This window comes from Amblyraja radiata, chromosome 4 (assembly GCF_010909765.2).
Source record: "Amblyraja radiata isolate CabotCenter1 chromosome 4, sAmbRad1.1.pri, whole genome shotgun sequence".
In the NCBI taxonomy this organism is placed as follows: Eukaryota; Metazoa; Chordata; class Chondrichthyes; order Rajiformes; family Rajidae; genus Amblyraja; species Amblyraja radiata.
This window is the reverse complement of record NC_045959.1, coordinates 118,355,173-118,370,642: the sequence shown is the minus strand read 5'-3', so window position 1 is coordinate 118,370,642 and position 15,470 is coordinate 118,355,173. Positions and strand designations below refer to the sequence as shown.

General features: G+C 46.7%; 1 protein-coding gene across 1 annotated transcript in view; it reads left to right on the top strand.

Annotated features, from left to right (window-relative positions):
• The window catches only part of tmem241 (transmembrane protein 241), a 120,429-nt gene extending 105,316 nt beyond the window's left edge, over window positions 1-15,113 (top strand). Inside the window, exons 14-15 of the mRNA XM_033020422.1 lie at window positions 1,918-1,982; window positions 14,422-15,113. Of these exons, the coding sequence (XP_032876313.1) occupies window positions 1,918-1,982; window positions 14,422-14,494 (138 nt within the window). The 3' untranslated portion in view covers window positions 14,495-15,113. The remainder of the gene's footprint in view (window positions 1-1,917; window positions 1,983-14,421) is intronic.
• Window positions 15,114-15,470: the final 357 nt, after the last annotated feature.

Below are 15,470 nucleotides of genomic sequence, written 5' to 3'. Positions count from 1 at the left end.
GCACTGCCATTCAATGTGATCATGGCTGATCATCCCCAATCAGTACCCCGTTCCTGCCTTCTCCCCATATCCCCTGACTCCGCTATCTTTAAGAGTCCTATCTAGCTCTCTCTTGAAAGTATCCAGAGAACCAGCCTCCACCGCCCTCTGAGGCAGAGAATTCCACAGACACAACTCTCTGTGTGAAAAAGTGTTTCCGCATCTCCGTTCTAAATGGCCAACCCCTTATTCTTAAACTGTGGCCACTGGTTCTGGACTCCCCCAACATCGGGAACATGTTTCCTGCCTCTAGCGTGTCCAAGCCCTTAATAATCTTATATGTTTCAATACTGGTTCTAGCCAGTGATAGTCAGCTCCTCGCTTCTTGTGGGAATAAAACACTATTGACTCTTGACTAGGATTCATTCCCAGATAGACAGCCCCCTTCGTTATAAATCTTCACAGTCTTTATAGTTTCTCTTTCCAATGAAATAGAACTCTACAACTCTCTGGAATCCCCAATAACTCTCACCAACTTCTACAGATGCGCCATGGAAAGCATTTTATCGGGATGCATCACAGCTTGGTTCGGGAACAGCTCCATCCAAGACCGCAAGTAATTACAGAGAATTGTGGACGCAGCCCAGACCGTCACACAAACCAACCTTCCTTCCATTGACTCCATCTACACCTCACGCTGCCTCGGCAAGGCCAGAATCAAGGACGAGTCGCACCCTGGCCACTTCCTCTTCTTCTTATCGAGTCCACACACAAGATTAGTTGATCAGCCAGAGCTGAACACACTTCTCGGCATCTGCACAATGGTGTCTGTCTTGTCGCTGCTGGTGCATGGTGGTGGAAAGATTGGTGGAAACAGGCCCGCGACGTGAATGCTCTTTCCTTGACCCCGGACATTCCCTCTTCTCCCCTCTCCCATCGGGCAAAAGGTACAGAAGTGTGAAAACGCACACCTCCAGATTCAGGGACAGTTTCTTCCCAGCTGTTATCAGGCAACTGAATCATCCTACCACAACAAGAGAGCGGTCCTGAACTACTATCTACCTCATTGGTGACTCTCGAACTACCATTGATCTGACTTTGCTGGCTTTACCTTGCACTAAACGTTATTCCTTTATCTTGGTTTCTTGGTCCTCCAAAATATTCCAAATGGAATTTAAACTGGAGGTGGTGAAGGGAGGACTTAAGCCAGAAAGGGTTATTGGGAAGAAAGAGCTACCTTCAATTTAGTTGCATCTGGTTGGGTAACTATGGTAGGGTGAAGATTATTCCATGCTTTAATTGTGCGGGGGAAGAACGAATTGCTGTACACATCTGTCTTTGTAGCTCGAATCTCAAATTGGATCGAATGCCCTCGTCTGCTCCTAATTGGTTTGGGTTTGGTGTAGGTTTTGTAATCTATGTCGAGCTGGCCATTTAACATTTTGTAAAAACAGGTCAAACGGTGAGCTTCACGTCTGTCTTGGAGAGGGTTCCACCCCGACCAGTGAATTCAGAAGTTTGATGACACTCGCTTCTCTCTCATAGGTGTTGGTAACAAATCGAGCTGCCTGTCTTTGGACACGTTCGATGGAAGAAATGTTTTTATTTGTGTATGGGTCCCATGCTGCAACTGCGAAGTCCAAATGAGGTCTAACGAGGGTGAAGTATCGCTTCTCCTCGACAGAAGTTGAACAATGATGAAAGTTGCGCCTCAGAAAGTTTAGGACACCTGTTGCTTTCACCGTTATCATGTAACTGTACACTGTGGACGGCTCGATTGTAATCACGTATTGTCTTTCCGCTGACTGGTTAGCACGCAACAAAAGCTTTTCGCTGTACCTCGGTACACGTGACAATAAACTAAACTGAACTGAACAGACAATGATAGATGATGAGTAAACCCCCAATCATGTAATTTTCTTTTGGTTGTCCACTCAGGTTTTGGCCGCGTGTTTGTCACTTGCCGTCTTTGAGACTCTATTGAACACACGTACAAGTTGCTGGTAAGGAGACAATTTATTATCTAAATGCATTGAAGATGTTAACAGTTGTGTATCAGGCTTAACTGATGGCCAAATAACACCGATGATGGAGAGCGTTCCTTTACCTCGACAGTGAAGCAGTAACCATCAATTGTTGCAATCACATTCTCCATCATCCACTTCTGCCACAAGTACTTGCAATAATATATTGCCCCTCTGTAGTCCCACTACACTGCAGATATTTATCAGCCAGATCTTGTACTGTGCCAATGTCATTGAAGAAATTAAAGCTGTGTGCAGACACTGGCATCATCCCTCTGTTTTAAAGATCAGGCAGTCATGTGCTCCATATTTCGTTTGTGCAGCCAACATAATCCCTGCGGTATGAATATCGCCTTCTCTAACTTCAAGTAACCCTTGCTTTCCCTCTCTCTCCATCCCTCCCCCTTCCTAGTTCTCCAACAACTCTGACTGTCCCCCTGATTACATTTTATCTCTGTTTGCTTCGTTGTCACCTTCTCAATAGACAATAGGTGCAGGAGTAGGCCATTCGGCCCTTCGAGCCAGCACCGCCATTCAATGTGATCATGGCTGATCATCCCCAATCAGTACCCCGTTCCTGCCTTCTCCCCTGACTCCACTATCTTTAAGAGCCCTATCTAGCTCTCTCTTGAAGGTATCCAGAGAACCGGCCTCCACCGCCCTCTGAGGCAGAGAATTCCACAGACTCACAACTCTCTGTGAGAAAAAGTGTTTCCTTGTCTCCGTTCTAAACGGCTTACCCCTTATTCTTAAACTGTGGCCCCTGGTTCTGGACTTCCCCCAACATCGGGAACATGTTTCCTGCCTCTAGCGTGTCCAAACCCTTAACAATCTTATATGTTTCAATAAGATACCCTCTCATCCTTCTAAACTCCAGAGTGTACAAGCCCAGCCGCTCCATTCTCTCAGCATATGACAGTCCCGCCATCCCGGGAATTAACCTTGTAAACCTACGCTGCACTCCCTCAATAACAAGAATGTCCTTCCTCAAATTAGGGGACAAACCTGCACACAATACTCCAGGTGTGGTCTCGCTAACTGACAATGATCTATTCTACATTTTCCTCGGACTTTGTCCCCTTTGATGTGCCGTTACCCTTCCTTATCTCTGTCTCTCCCTCTACCCTGACTCTGAAGAAGGGTCTCGACGTGAAACGCCACCCATTCCTTCTCTCCAGAGACGCTGCCTGTCCCGCTGAGTTCCTCCAGCATTTTGTGTTTAAGCTCATTCTGGCAACCGTTTCCATCATACTGTTTGGCCTGTGCAAAGGCAGTAAAAACTGGTAATGATGTCATTAGCTCTTCACCTAGTGAGGAGAGCCGTGAGCTTCACATGATTCCACATAATGGGGCGGCAGGGTGGTGCAGCGGCAGAGTTGGCCATAGACCCGGGTTCGATCCTGACTACGGGCGCTGTCTGTATGGAGTTTGTACGTTCTACCCGCGAGTGTGACCACGTGGGTTTTCCCCAGGCACTCCGGTTTCCTCTCACACTCCAAAGACATACATGTTTGTAGGTTGATTGGTTTCGGTAAATAATGTAAATTGTCCCTAGAGTGTGTAGGATACAGGGTGCTAGTGTACAAGGTGATCGCTGGTCATTAGACAATAGACAATAGACAATAGGTGCAGGAGTAGGCCATTCAGCCCTTCGAGCCAGCACCGCCATTCAATGTGGGGATCTTATAGAAACTTTCAAAATTCTTAAGGGGTTGGACAGGCTAGATGCAGGAAGATTGTTCCCGATGTTGGGGAAGTCCAGAACAATGGGTCACAGTTTAAGGATAAGGGGGAAATCTTTTAGGACCGAGATGAGGAAAACATTTTTCACACAGAGAGTGGTGAATCTCTGGAATTCTCTGCCACAGAAGGTAATTGAGGCCAGTTCATTGGCTATATTTAAGAGGGAGTTAGATGTGGCCCTTGTGTCTAAAGGGATCAGGGGGTATGGAGAGAAGGCAGGTACAGGATACTGAGTTGGATGATCAGCCATGATCATATTGAATGGCGGTGCAGGCTCGAAGGGCCGAATGGCCTACTCCTGCACCTATTTTCTATGTTTCTATGTGATCATGGCTGATCATCCCCAATCAGTGCCCCAGTTCCTGCCTTCTCCCCATATCCCCTGACTCTGCTATCTTTAAGAGCCCTATCTAGCTCTCTCTTGAAAGCATCCAGAAAACCAGCCTCCACCCTCTGAGGCAGAGAGTTTAATAGCCTGATGGCTGTGGGGAAGGAGCTATTCCTGAACCGAGATGTTAGATCGGGGGGAGGCGATTTATGAAATGAAATGCAGAGTCCAGTTGTTTCACCATTGTGGTCAAAATGACAATATAATCCTACATTTGACACTGGCTCTTATGTGAAGTGCCCACATTGACAAATGGGTCTAAGCTGTCTGATATTCAAAGGCCTCAGTGTGTATAACTCATCACGGAGCGTCTCCATTGTCAGCAGTACTTGGCTTCACGTTGCCAAGACTTTAAATATTATTCATAGCCTTTGACGTCTGGCAATAGAAATGGAACTTAATACTCTTTCAAATATGATTTTTTTTTTGTTTCATTTAGTTCCTTTTCAATTCATTCATCATTGCTTTAGATTTTACTTTTAGAGCATGGAAACAGATCCTTCGGCCCACCGAGTCCACACGTGTTCTATGTTGCCCCACTTTCTCATCCACTCCCTACACACTAGAGGGGAGAAGGGAGAAAGACCATTTACTGCAAATGACCCGGTCATTCTCACAAACATGGTACAACAGTTAGGAAGGAGAGATAGATCAAGCATGATTGAATGGCTGAGTAGACATGATGGGCTGAATGGCCTCATTCAGCTCCTATTACTTATGACCTTATGTCAACCCCTCCATTCAATCATGGCCGATCTATCACTCCCTCCTAACCCCATTCTCCTGCCTTCTCCCCATAACACCTGACACCCGTATTAATCAAGAATCTGTCAATCTGTCGATATCAAACTGTACATAGAACATAGAACAGTACTGCACACTCACAGACCCCCTGCCCACAATGTCTACAGCAGATACAATGAACCATGCTGGTTTGCAAAAGAAAACATACAAAGCACTGGAGTAACTCAGCGGGTCAGGCAGCATCTCTGGAGAAAAAGGATAGGTGGCGTTTCAGGTTGGGACCCTTCTTCATACAGAAAGTAGGGTCCCGACCCAAAACGTCACCTATCCATGTTCTCCACAGATGCTGCCTGACCCGCTGAGTTACTCCAGCACTCTGTGTCTGTCTTGGGTGTAATTCTACGATAAACTGATCTTATCTACCTGCGTGTAATCCATATCCCTCCATTCCCTGCATGTCCATGTGCCTGTCTAAAAACCACTTACACACCACTATCGTATCTGCGTCCACCACCACCCCAGGTAGCGTGTTCAGGCACCCACCTGTTATGTTATGTGTAAAATAACTTGACCTGCACGTCTCTTTTAAATTAGCCCCTTTCACTTTAAAGCTATGCCCTCTAATCTTTGACATTTCCACCCTGGGGATAAAAGGTGCTGACTGCCTCTGCCTCTCATCATTTTATACACATCAATCAGGTCTCTCCTCAACCTCAGATGTTCCAGAAAAAATAATCCAAGTGTGTCTAACCTCGCCTTGTAGCTAATAGCACCACTGGTTGTAAACACAGTGAACTAAAACACTCCTTTCTGAAGCGCAGCTCTCAGCGTTCCGTGGTGTTTGCAGATAAATAATTTAAAATGGATTACTGAGCTAAAATATAACTGTGCGGGAAAGGAAAAAATATGTACTAAGAGCTGTATAAAATATACAAAATGAAACGAGGGCTGCAGTATTTTTATTGTCTATTTTCCAACCCCCGACACCTCGGACAATAAAACACTCTCTTGACTCTGTCTAAAGTAGATTTTTCACAAAATGAATAATCATGCATTGACTGAGGTTACCTGAGAAGGCCACGTCATTTGAATGAATAAAATAAAGACTCATGTATTTAATTGTGAAACTGTTCCACATTTGCGCTAAAACTGAGCCGTTTCTACATGGTGTGCCACAGGGTGCAGGTTACATAATCAGTGGGGGGAGGGGGGGGGATGGATTGTGGGCAGCAGCACTGCTTGTGAATAATACAATTAAAGCAATCCGTGTTTATCCACGCTGTCCGTCAACTCCCCCTAATATCTTCCCGACATCAGATGCTCCACATTGATCTCATCTCTGAGCAACAAATGGGCAGCTACCAATCTACACCTGCAAACTGCAGATATACTAAACTTCTTTTTAAAGCTTGACATTTTATTTAACCAAACTTACTGAATAGGGAAAGGCCTGGATAGAGTGGGTGTGGAGAGGATGCAGTGCAGTTTAGTTTATTGTAACGTGTACCGAGGTACAGTGAAAAGCTTTTGTTGCGTGCTATCCACTCAGCGGAAAGACAATACATGATTACAATCGAGCCGTCCACAGTGTACAGATACATGATACGGGAATAACGTTTAGTGCAAGGTAAAGCCAGCAAAGTCCGATCAAGGATAGTCCAAGGGTCACCAATGAGGTGGATAGTAGTTCAGGACTGCTCTCCAGATTGTGGTAGGATGGTTCAGTTGCCGGATAACAGCTGGGAGGAACTGTCCCTGAATCTGGAGGTGTGTGCGTTTTCACACTTCTGTACCTCTTGCCCGATGGGAGAGATGAGAAGAGCGAGTGGCCAGGGTGCGACTGGTCCTTGATGATGCTGCTGGCCTTGCCGAGGCAGCGTGAGGTGTAGATGGAGTCAATGGAAGGGAGGCTGGTTTGTGTGATGGTTTACAGTGTATGGTTATATAGATGTTTTCACTGGTGGGAGAGTCGAGGACCAGAGGGCACAGCCTCAGAATAAAAGGATGTACCTTTAGAAAGGAGATGAGGAGGAATTTCTTTAGTCAGAGGGTGGCGAATCTGTGGAATTATTTGCCACAGACAGTTGGAGAGACTTGTCACTGAGTATTTGTAAGGTGCAGATTGTTAAATTATTGATTAGTATGGGTGTCAGGGGTTATGGGGGGAAATCAGGAGAATGGGATTGAAAGGGAAAGGCAGGTCAACCATGATTGAATGGCGGAGTGGACTTGATGGGCCGAATGGCCTAATTCTGCGACTCCAACATGAACTTATAAGAAGAAATGTGTACTATACTGCAGTTACATGGAATAGTACTGCATAAGAACAGGCCCTTTGCCCCAGAAAGTCTGGGCCAAACATTATACCAAGACCATTTCTTAACCTACCTGGTCTAGCCTTTTCGTACCTCTAGTCACCCCCCCCCCCCTCTACTTTCAATCTGAAGAAGGGTTCCGACCCGAAATGTCACCTATTCCCTTTCTCCAGAGCTGCTGCCTGACTCGCTGAGTTACTCCAGCACTCTGTGTACATCTCTTAACTATCTACACATACGACATAGGAGCAGAATGAGGCCATTCAGCCCGTCAAGTCTGTACCGCCATTATCCCTCTCAACACCATTCTCCTGCCTTCTCCCCGTAACCTTTGATGTCTATACTAATCAAGAACCTCTCAATCTCCGTTTTAAAAATACCCAATGACTTGGCCTCCACAGCCGCCTGTGGCATTGAATTCCACAGATTCACCACCCTCTGGCTGAAGAAATTCCGCCTCAACTCCTTTCTAATTGGAGGGACATAACCCATATCTATCCGTTCCTTGCATATCCAAAAGCCTCTTAAACACCAGCCACGATTGTATCTACCTCCACCACCATCGTTCCAGGCACTCACCAACCTCTGTGAAAAAACAAAAAGTAGCCCTGCTCATCTTCTTTCAACTTTGTCCCTCTCATCTGAAAGCTGTGCCCTCTAGAGTTTGATTTTTCCATCTTGGGAAAAAGATTCAGTCTGTCTCAGATTCAGATTCAGATTCAGATTCAACTTTAATTGTCATTGTCAGTGTACAGTACAGAGACAACGAAATGCAGTTAGCATCTCCCTGGAAGAGCGACATAGAATATGAGCAATAAATAAATCTATTTACATGCATACAGACATAGTGTTTTTCCTGTGGGAGGAGTGTCCGGGGGGGGGGGGGGCGGTGATTGGCAGTCACCGAGGTACAGTGTTGAGTAGAGTGACAGCCGCCGGGAAGAAGCTGTTCCTGGACCTGCTGGTCCAGCAACGGAGAGACTTGTAGCGTCTCCCGGATGGTAGGAGGGTAAACAGTCCATGGTTGGGGTGAGAGCAGTCCTTGGCGATGCTGAGCGCCCTCCGCAGACAATGCTTGCTTTGGACAGACTCAATGGAGGGGAGCGAGGAACCGGTGATGCGTTGGGCAATTTTCACCACCCTCTGCAGTGCTTTCCGGTCGGAGACAGAGCAGTTGCCATACCATACTGTGATACAGTTGGTAAGGATGCTCTCGATGGTGCAGCGGTAGAAGTTCACCAGAATCTGAGGAGACAGATGGACCTTCTTCAGTCTCCTCAGGAAGAAGAGACGCTGGTGAGCCTTCTGTCTGCCCTATCTATGCCTCTCAATTTTATATATGCAGTCTTAGACTTCAGAGATACAGTGTGGAAACTGGCCCTTCGGCCCATCTTGTCCGCGCCGACCAGCGATCATCCCATACCTGCACATTTGGGACAACTTCGATTTTTTTTTTTGCCAAATATTTGCCAAATAATCAACAAACCTGCACGTCTTTGGAGTGCGGGAGGAAACCGGAGCATGCGGGGAAAGCCCACGTGGTCACAGGGAGAACGTGCAAACTCCGAACAGACAGACATGCCTTCCTCACCTTGGTGCCACTGTGTTATGTTGTGTCGTGGACTTTCAGTGTTTGTGCTTTTTTTAAATTCTATTTTATTTTTAATATGTTTTATTATTTATTATTATTTATTTATTTTTATTTTTATGATACTGCCTGTAAGGGAAATTCATTTCGTTGTCTCTAACTGAGACAATGACAATAAATTTGAATACAATACAATCTGCAGTCATGATTGAACCTGGGCCTCTGGCGCCATGAGGCAGCAACTCTACCGCTGGGCCACTCTGATGTAGCCCAGTCCATCACACACACCACACTCCCCATCATTGTAGATGTAGCCCAGTCCCACACACAGACCACACTCCCCACCATTGTAGATGTAGCCCAGTCCCACACACACCACACTCCCCACCATTGTAGATGTAGCCCAGTCCCACACACACCACACTCCCCATCATTGTAGATGTAGCCCAGTCCCACACACTCCACACTCCCCACCATTGTAGATGTAGCCCAGTCCCACACCACCACCACTCCCCACCATTGTAGATGTAGCCCAGTCCCACACACACCACACTCCCCACCATTGTAGATGTAGCCCAGTCCCACACACACCACACTCCCCACCATTGTAGATGTAGCCCAGTCCCACACACACCACACTCCCCACCATTGTAGATGTAGCCCAGTCCCACACACAGACCACACTCCCCACCATTGTAGATGTAGCCCAGTCCATCACACACACCACACTCCCCACCATTGTAGATGTAGCCCAGTCCCCCACACACCACACTCCCCACCATTGTAGATGTAGCCCAGTCCCACACACACCACACTCCCCACCATTGTAGATGTAGCCCAGTCCCACACAGACCACACTCCCCACCATTGTAGATGTAGTCCAGTCCCACACACAGACCACACTCCCCACCATTGACTCCATCTACACTTCACGCTGCCCAAGAAAGCAGCCAACATAATCAAATCCACCTCGGTCATTCCTTCCCCCCCCCGCCCCCCCCCCAATCTCGTTGGACACAAGATACAGAAGGTTGAAAGTATTACTGTATCGAGGGGATATGGTGACGTTTTGGCAAATCTATTGTAACGCATCTATTTAAAATCTTTCATGCAGTCACTTCTCTGGCGCTCCAGTTCTCAGCACATAAAACGTCTTCATTTAAAAGCAGCAATCATTGTTTCAATCCGGAGAACAAACTGCGATTACCATTTGCATCAACGTTTTAAAGCTGCCAGTTTCAGCGTCAGTTCAGTTCAGGCAGTAATAGTTGGAGGCCTTCATTATTCCAAATAACCCCATAGCTGATGCCAGCACTCCAGATTCCTGCAACCAACAACTAGCTGGGTGACAGCAGTCTTAATCTTGTTTTCCCCTTTCCCCGTTTGCTTCTCGTCCCTGACTGAAACTTACCATATCCATGCTTTCCCCCAGTGTAGGAACTTTCAAGAATGCGCCACATTTTGTTTGGTTCAGTCCAGAGACAACGGGCGGAAACAGGCCCTTCGGCCCACCGTGTCCGCACCGACCAGCGATCCCCGCACACTAACACCACCCCACACACACTAGGGATGATTTACACGTACACCAAGCCAATTAACCTACATGCCTGTATGTCTTAGGAGTGTGAGAGGGAATCGAAGGTCTCAGAGAAAACCCGCGCGGTCACGGGGAGAACGTGCAAACTCCCTGCAGACAGCACCCGTGGTCGGGGTCGAACGTGGGTCTCTGGCGCTGCAAATGCTGTAACGCAGCGAATCTACCGCTGCGCCACCGTGACTGCCGCCGAATTCGCTCGGTAATTGGGCCGATCAGAGTGATTGAGGGAGAAACACTTCTGGGAAGGGACTACCCTTGTGATTCATGGAGGCACACAGCATTGAAACGGGCCTTTCAGCCCAACTTGTTCATGCTAACCAAGATAGCCTAGGAAAACCTGCCCCCCCTCCTCCCTTGGTCCATATTCCTCTAAATCTTTCCTGTCCGTTTACCTGACCAAATGTCTTTTAAAGAAGTGTGAGGTGTTGCATTTTGTGACGTCGAACAAGGGCAGGACCTACACAGTAAATGGTAGGCCTCTGTGTAGTGTTGTAGAGCAGAGGGATCTAGGAGTACAGGTGCATGGTTCCTTGAAGGTCGAGTCGCAGGTAGATAAGGTGGTCAAGAAGGCTTTTGGCACTTTGACCTTCATCAGTCAGAGTATTGAGTATAGATGTTGGGAGGTCATGCTGCAGTTGTAGAAGACGTTGGTGAGACCACATTTAGAATATTGTGTTCAGTTCTGGGCACCATGTTATAGGAAAGATATTGTCAAGCTTGAAAGGGTTCAGAAAAGATTAACGAGGATGTTGCCAGGACTAGAGGGTGTGAGCTATAGGTAGAGGTTGAGCATGCTGGGTCTCAAATCCATGGAGTGCAGGAGGATGAGGGGAGATCTTATAGATGTGTACAAAATCATGAGAGGAATGGATCAGGTAGATGCACAGAGTCTCTTGCCCAGAGTAGGGGAATCGAGGACCAGAGGACATAGGTTCAAGGTGAAGGGGAAAAGATTTAATAGGAATCCAAGGGGTAACTTTTTCACACAGATGGTTGTGGGTGTATGGAACAAGCTGCCAGAGGAGGTAGTTGAGGCTGGGACTATCCCATCGTTTAAGAAACAGTTAGACATATACATGGATAGGTTTGGAGGGATATGGACCAAGTGCAGGCAGGTGTGACTAGTGTAGCTGGGACATTGTTGGCTGGTGTGGGCAAGTGGGACTAATGTAGCTGGGACATTGTTGGCCAGTGTGGAGTCTAGAGATATGGAAGGGTAAAGTGTGAAAACGACAGATAGATAATAGACAATAGGTGCAGGAGTAGGCCATTCGGCCCTTCGAGCCAGCACCGCCATTCAATGTGATCATGGCTGATCATCCCCAATCAGTACCCCGTTCCTGCTTTCTCTCCATATCCCCTGACTCCGCTATCTTTAAGAGCCCTATCTAGCTCTCTCTTGAAAGTATCCAGAGAACCGGCAGAGAATTCCACAGACTCACAAATCTCTGCGTGAAAAAGTGTTTCTTCATCTCTGTTCTAAATGGTTTACCCCTTATTCTTAAACTGTGGCACCTGGTTCTGGACTCCCCCCAACATGGGGAACATGTTTCCTGCCTCTAGCGTGTGTCCAAACCCTTAATAATCTTATATGTTTCAATAAGATACCCTCTCATCCTTCTAAACTCCAGAGTGTACAAACCCAGCTGCTCCATTCTCTCAGCATATGACAGTTCCGCCATCCCAGGAATTAATCAAAGTAGACAATGGTCAAGGAAATGTAGAATGGTTCACTGTGAGCTGAGGGGAAGGTGACAACGAGGCCTACAGTCAGTAACATTAATCAGGAGGACGGTGAAACTAGTCGGAGAACTAGGATGGGGGAGGGACGGAGAGAGAGGGAAAGCAAGGGTTACTTGAAGTTAGAGAAATCAATTATTATACCGCTGTTTGAAAGCTGCTCAAGCGGAATATGAAGTGCTGTTCATCCAATTTGTCCCAATATTGTCCCAAGCTCTATACTCAGTTTGCGTGGGAAGGAACTGCAGGTGCTGGTTTACACCAAAGATAGACACAACAAGCTGGAGTAACTCAGTGGGACAGGCAGCATCTGTGGAGAGAAGGAATGGGTGATGTTTCGGGTCGAGACCCTTCTCCTGACTGATGAAGGTCAATGCGTAATAAGCCTTCTTGACCATCCTACCTACCAGCGATGGCTTTCAGGGAAGACTTCCTGGACTCCCTCACCCCTCTGTTCCATAACACTACCCAGGGCCCAACCAGCAATAGCAGTCAAGGTCGTGCCCTGGATTGTCTTACCAAAATGCAACACCTCACACACGTATCTGAGTGGCTGAGAGGATTAACCATCGATATAAAGTCAAGTCACACAAGTCAAGTTGACGAGATGTGCAGTGAAATGAAAAAGTGGCAATGCTCGCGGATTGTGCCAAAAAACTACAAACAGAATGGAACAGAATCACATATTCACATATTACATACTTGTGGGAGGGAAAAAAGGAAAACACAGCAATTTTATAAAGACATCACACAACAGTAAAATGGTTCAGTCCCTGGTGAGATAGGAGTTTACAGTCCTAATGGCCTCTGGGCAGAAACTCCTTCTCATCCTCTCCGTTTTCACAGCATGGCAACGGAGGCGTTTGCCTGAACGTAGCAGCTGGAACAGTCCGTTGCTGGGGTGGAAGGGGTCCCCCATGATCTTGTTGGCTCTGGAGTTGCACCTTCTGATGTATAGTTCCTGCAGGGGGGGCGAGTGTAGTTCCCATAGTGCGTTCGGCCAAACGCACTACTCTCTGCAGAGCCTTCTTGTCCTGGGCAGAGCAATTCCCAAACCAAATTGTGATGTTTCCGGACAAGATGCTTTCCACAGCCGCTGAGTAGAAGCACTGGAGGATCGTCCCACTCTTTTCGGCGACTGTCGGCGTCATTGGCTGACGTATCAAGGTCGGCAAAAGATTTTGAACATTGCAAAATCCAGCGGCGATAAAAAAATTGTTGCGACACTTGAGGAAACAATACGTCATCACGTCAATATGTCGTCATGCCGCATCACACCGCAACGTTTCTGGTGACCTGATCCGTCAGTCAATGATGCCGGCAGTCGCCGAAAAAATTACCGTGGGAAAGGGCCCTTAACTGAAGCTGCAATACCCCTTTGAGAAGGACTGGAGAGGGAAAACCTGAGTTCAACCACACACTCACTGCCCCCCGTAACAACAGCTGAGAGAACTGCCCCAGTAACCAAGACATACCCACAGTGAGAAGGAATGACTAGAAAATAAGACTATGAGACATGGGAGCAGAATTAGGCCAATCGAGTCTGCTCCGCCATTCAATCATGGCTGATCTATTTTCCGTCTCAACTCCATTCTCCTGCCTTCTCCCCATAACCTTTGAAGCCCTTACTACACAAGAATTCATCAATCTCTGCTTTAAAAATATCCAATGACCTGGCCTCTGCGATGAATCCCACAGATTCACCACCCACTGGCTCCTCCTCATTCACTATCTTGCTATTCACTATTTTTGCTTGTGCATGTGGTCATAAGTTCATAAGGCATTGGAGCAGAAATAGGCTACTCAGCTCATCAAGTCTACTCCGCCATTCAATCATGGCTGATCTATCTTTCCCTCTCAACCCCATTCTCCCCATCACCCTTGACACCATTACTAATCAAGTATCTGTCAATCTCTACCTTAAAAATATCCAATGACTTGGTCTCCACAGCTGTACTGATTTATTCCTTCCTCAGGTTTTAACCTACAATTGATGGAGTTTGTATAATTGATGGAGTTTGTACAATTGATGGAGTTTGTACAATTGATGGAGTTTGTATAATTGATGGAGTTTGTACAATTGATGGAGTTTGTATAATTGATGGAGTTTGTATAATTGATGGTTTGTATAATTGATGGAGTTTGTACAATTGATGGAGTTTGTACAATTGATGGAGTTTGTATAATTGATGGAGTTTGTATAATTGATGGAGTTTGTACAATTGATGGAGTTTGTACAATTGATGGAGTTTGTATAATTGATGGTTTGTATAATTGATGGAGTTTCTTTGCTCTCTCCTTAGTGTCATGTTGGGTGTGTTTGGAGAAGCCCTTCTTGTCTATACCTCAGTGAGTGAACCACAATCAAACGGATGAAGACCTCCCCAGGATATTTGCCAAATGTCTTCTCATCTGGAAGTATTTTCCTCACTCATCGCCAATCGTGACAGGAACAGGAAACAACCGTGACAGGAACAGGAAACAATGGCGCAGGTGACAATCTTCAGCGGGAAGGTGTGTTCCTCCTTCCCACTTGTGTACAAACGGACAATTAACGGGTGAAAAATCACATGGATTACGATTTTGCCTCGCGTTCTTTGGGCAACAGGACTTTTGACTTTGTTTCGTATGGAAGCTAGACTAGGGCCTGCAGCCCACAATGTCTGTGCCAAACCTGACACCAAGACCAACTCTTACCTGCCTACAGGTGATCCATATCCCTCCATTCGCAGCAGATCCGTGCGAGAAAACACAGAGAGGAAGACTGCAGAGTTGTGCTTCTGACGGCAATCTGGTGTGAGCTACTTTGTGCTTTACCGTCTCATGCTGGGGACTGGATTGCTGCAATCAATGAAATGAAGGGCTCACCTCTGGGTGCCCAGTCCTAAGGTCATAAATGATAGCAGCAGAATTAGGCCATTCGGCCCATCAAGCCTATTCCACCATTCAATCATGGCTGAATTATCTCTCCCTCAGAACCCCATTGGACAATAGACAAAGGATCTTGCAGTGTTCAATAAAAACGCAAAGGACTGTGTAAAGGAATGGGAAACTGTCATATAACCAACCAGCTTCAAAGACACAAAAAGAAGAAGACGAATAGACAATAGGTGCAGGAGTAGGCCATTCGGCCCTTCGAGCCAGCACCGCCATTCAATGCGATCATGGCTGATCATCCCCAATCAGTACCCCGTTCCTGCCTTCTCCCCATATCCCCTGACTCCGCTATCTTTAAGAGCCCTATCTAGCTCTCTCTTGAAAGTATCCAGAGAACCGACCTCCACCGCCCTCTGAGGCAGAGAATTCCACAGACTCACAACTCTCTGTGTGAAAAAGTGTTTCCTCGTCTCTG